Below are 3,834 nucleotides of genomic sequence, written 5' to 3' on the forward strand. Positions count from 1 at the left end.
TCTCTCTCTCTCTCTCTCTCTCTCTCTGTCTCTGTCTCTCTGTCTCTTTGTCTCTCTGTCTCTCTGTCTCTGTCTCTTTGTCTCTCTCTGTTTCTGTCTCTCTGTCTCTTTCTGTCTCTCTCTCTCTGTCTCTCTCTCTGTCTCTCTCTCTGTCTCTCTCTGTCTCTCTCTGTCTCTGTCTCTCTCTCTCTGTCTCTGTCTCTCTCTGTCTCTCTCTCTGTCTCTCTCTCTGTCTCTCTCTCTGTCTCTCTCTGTCTCTCTCTGTCTCTCTCTCTGTCTCTCTCTCTGTCTTTCTCTGTCTCTCTGTCTCTGTCTCTGTCTCTGTCTCTGTCTCTGTCTCTGTCTCTGCTTTTCCATATACGTCCCCAGAATCACAGAATTTCAGAATCTGGTAAGATTTCAGAGGCCATCTAAGCTCTGAGGGTTTTCCATCTACATCCCATAGCTGCCAAGTGGCCGTCCAGGCTTCTCTTCAAGAGCGCCTGAGCGAGGAGGAGCCCATGACTGTTGAGGCAGCCCAGTGCATTGTTACAAAGTCTCTCCCTGCTTTTGTGTCTGTCTTCCCCCCATCACTCTGGGTTCTTCCCTCTGTGGCAGGCAGAACATGACCAGTCCCTCTTACAGCCGGCTCCCGGGCAGCACGGCCTTGAACACGCTAGCTGTCCTGCTCTCGGCAGGAGCGTTACACTCCGTCAGTAACTTTCTTAAAAGGTGGTCATAACGTGGTGTTGCTCTTCAGTCAAATCTAACTCTCTGGGACCCCATTTGGGGTCTTCTTGGCAAAGGTTCTGGAGCCATTTCCTTCTCTGGCTCATTTTACAGATGAGGAAACTGAGGCAAACAGGGTGACGTGACTTGCAAAGGGTCACACAGCTAGGAAGTGTCTGAGACTGGATCTGAACTCGGGTCTTCCTGACTGCGGAGCTGGTGCTCTGTGCACTATGGCACCACCTACCTGCTCAGAATGTGTCAACCAGAAGTGAGCTGAATACTCCAGGTGGAGTCTGGCCAGGTCACACATCTGGACCGGCTAGCTGGATTACAAGAATCGCTAGAGTGGGTCTGTGTCTGACACGACTGAGCCAACTTTCCTAGTCCACCCAGCCGAGCGACGGGTGCCCACCCTCCCTTCCAAAAAATGACCCCTTTGGTATCTACTTCTGGCTTGACATTTTTTTTCTTCCCCAATAAAATGGGGACTTCTCAAGGGCCCTGGAACCTAGCAGGGTTACTGACAGACAGGGGATGTTTAATAAAGGTTTGCTGATTGATGGGCACGTGGTTAATGCTTAACAAAGTGTGGATAAATTGAATTAAATAACATAAATGCCATTTTCGAACAGGGGAAACATACCTCTTCATTTTCATTAATAACTTTTTTCCACCCACCTAAAATCTATTTTCTCTCTCTCCCATTTCCCCCCACCCTTCTCCTTTGTAAGGGAGGAGAAAAAATAAAGCTCTTGTAGCAAATGTGCAGAGGGCAGCCAGCTGGCACAGTGGATAGAACTCTAGGCCTACAGTCAGGAGGTTTGGATTTCAAATGTGACATCAGACACTAGCTGTGTGACTCTGGGCAAGTCACTTCACCCTGCTTGCCTCAGTTTCCTTATCTGAAAGTGAGCTGGAGAAGGAAATGGTCAACCACTCCAGTATCTTTGCCAAGAAAACCTCAGTGGGGTCATGGAGAGTTAGACACAGCTGAAAAGCAACAGCAAACAAATATGCATATTTCAGCACCTCTAAGTCCCGCACTGGCCTGCTTCCTACTGCTCCCCGAGTCCATCACCCCTTCCTCAAGATGTCAGTAGCAAACAAACCATACCTCCTGGAAGGAATCAATCAAGGCATCAGCATCCCTCTTCCCTCCTGGGCGAAGGCCATAGGACCAGTGTTGGCCAGAGCTGATCATCACACACAAAGTCAGGAGAAGGCATCCAGCTAGGAACTTTGGGGTCAGCTTCATTCTGTGGGACATAAAAAAATGGAAGAAAGCAAACAAACAAACTTGAAAAGGAGCATTCAATGGGAGGGAAAACTATTTGGGGTTGGTAGAGAGCCCAGAAATGAGTTAAGCTACCCTTTCAAGACAGGACAAGGTCTTCGGCGTGTTTGCAGGGAACAGCAGCCAGGCACTGAGACACTCAGCAATTAGTCCCGGTGCAGAAAGTGGGCAGCCAAGTCTAGTTAGAACTCATAAGTCCAGAATTTCTCAGTAACCTCCTCTCCTTGTTCACCAATTGTTCATCCTTTTTCTTTTCCTTGGATCTCCAAACTCTAGCTCTCTCTCCTTCTCAGGCCCGCCCTCTTCTCTTACAGCAGTGTCCCCCAAATCAGTCTAGCCATCCCTCCTTTGGGACTGGAACTATATTGCAAGAATCTATAAATTCATAGACAGGTCTATATATCTATACATTTGGAGATTCTAGTACTAGGCGAATAGAGTAAGATGAAAACATACTTTTTCACGTTCCTGAAAATGGCCAAACAGGTCAGTATTTTTGATAAACACATATTTTACTCTTTGAAATGTTAGCATTGAAAAGCATTGCCAATATCAAAAATGTTCTCCAAGAACCCAGATTGGCACAGTGGAGATCACATCCACCTTCCATTGTCTGGGAAATGGCGCTTTCCATTGGAGGAAGTGCATATGCCAGAAAGAAAGCTGGAGTGAGAGAGATGAACTTGGGATGAGAGAGGAGGGTATCATTGACCAGGTGACTTCACCTCCCTATGCAAAGGCCTCCAGGGCCCCTCCCAGCTCTGATATTCCAGTATTCTCTGTTTAATGGATCAAACCTGTAGAGCTAGAAAGGACTGAACCTCCATGATCTCATCTCTAAAATGGGGGTGATGGCTATCCCTTCCTAAAAGGGCTATTATGAAGATGAGAGAGGCCACCTAGCCCACCTCCGATCAAATGAGATGATGCAAGCAAAATGCCTGGTCAGCCTTCAGGAACTTTTGGAGCTCCATTTACTAGGGTAACATTATACAGATAAGAACCCTGAGAGTGAGAGAGGTCAAGGGACTTGCCTGAGGTCACACAGATAATGGACATGAGAGGTGAGATTTGAACCCAGGTCCTCTGGCCCCAGAGTCAGGGCTTTCTCTACTCCCTTCCAGTTCACAGAGGACATCATCTCTATCCTGAAAAGCTTTTCATAGGATAAGATCACATATCTCTTAACATTTTTTTAAAGATGCAGTTAAGGATTAATCACATATAATCATGCCTGGTCATATCTAGAGGGTATTTTTAATGTTTGCAAAGCACATTTCTTCTCCACAACTCAGTGAGGCAGGTGGTATGATATGATTACTTTCATTTTACAGAGGAGGAAACAGAGACCCAGAACTTGTCCATGATCATACAACTGAGTCTGCAAGGGAAGATTCAAACCCAGGTCTCCTGACTCTGAAAACCAGCATTCTTTTCACTAATACTGTGTCATATGGTATCCCTTCATTTTATCAAAAGAAATGTGAGATGTTCAAATGCAGAGATGTCTCCATCCCAAATGTTTACATGGGTGATTTGTACCCAACTTATGGTAGAACCTTCATATTGGTCGACCAGCCACAGTTGAACACACTGTACCTTGACCCCTACATAGTGATGTCATTTTGGTCCTCTGAGAACAAAGGACAACAACCAAACCATCCCCCAACTCATCACCAAGCATTTCAAACACCCAAGTTCCACTTTACCATCAGAGAGAGAGACAGAGAGAGAAGCGACAGAGACAGAGGGATGGAGGGAGGGAGAGGGGAGAGAGAAAAGGGAGGGAAGAAGGCAGAGAGAGGAGAGGGAGGGAGGGAGAGAGACAG

The 3,834-nt window shown here is 46.7% G+C and overlaps 1 protein-coding gene across 1 annotated transcript in view; it reads right to left on the reverse strand.

The window, feature by feature from the left end:
- Positions 1–2,011, reverse strand: part of GNRH1 (gonadotropin releasing hormone 1) — a 4,811-nt gene extending 2,800 nt beyond the window's left edge. Inside the window, exon 1 of the mRNA XM_069067988.1 lies at positions 1,826–2,011. Within this exon, the coding sequence (XP_068924089.1) occupies positions 1,826–1,978 (153 nt within the window). The 5' untranslated portion in view covers positions 1,979–2,011. The remainder of the gene's footprint in view (positions 1–1,825) is intronic.
- Between the last annotated feature and the right edge of the window lie 1,823 nt (positions 2,012–3,834).

This window comes from Petaurus breviceps, unplaced genomic scaffold (genome assembly GCF_028583685.1).
Source record: "Petaurus breviceps papuanus isolate PSGF00001 unplaced genomic scaffold, PetGlider_PUasm1.0 139, whole genome shotgun sequence".
NCBI classification, from domain to species: domain Eukaryota; kingdom Metazoa; phylum Chordata; class Mammalia; order Diprotodontia; family Petauridae; genus Petaurus; species Petaurus breviceps.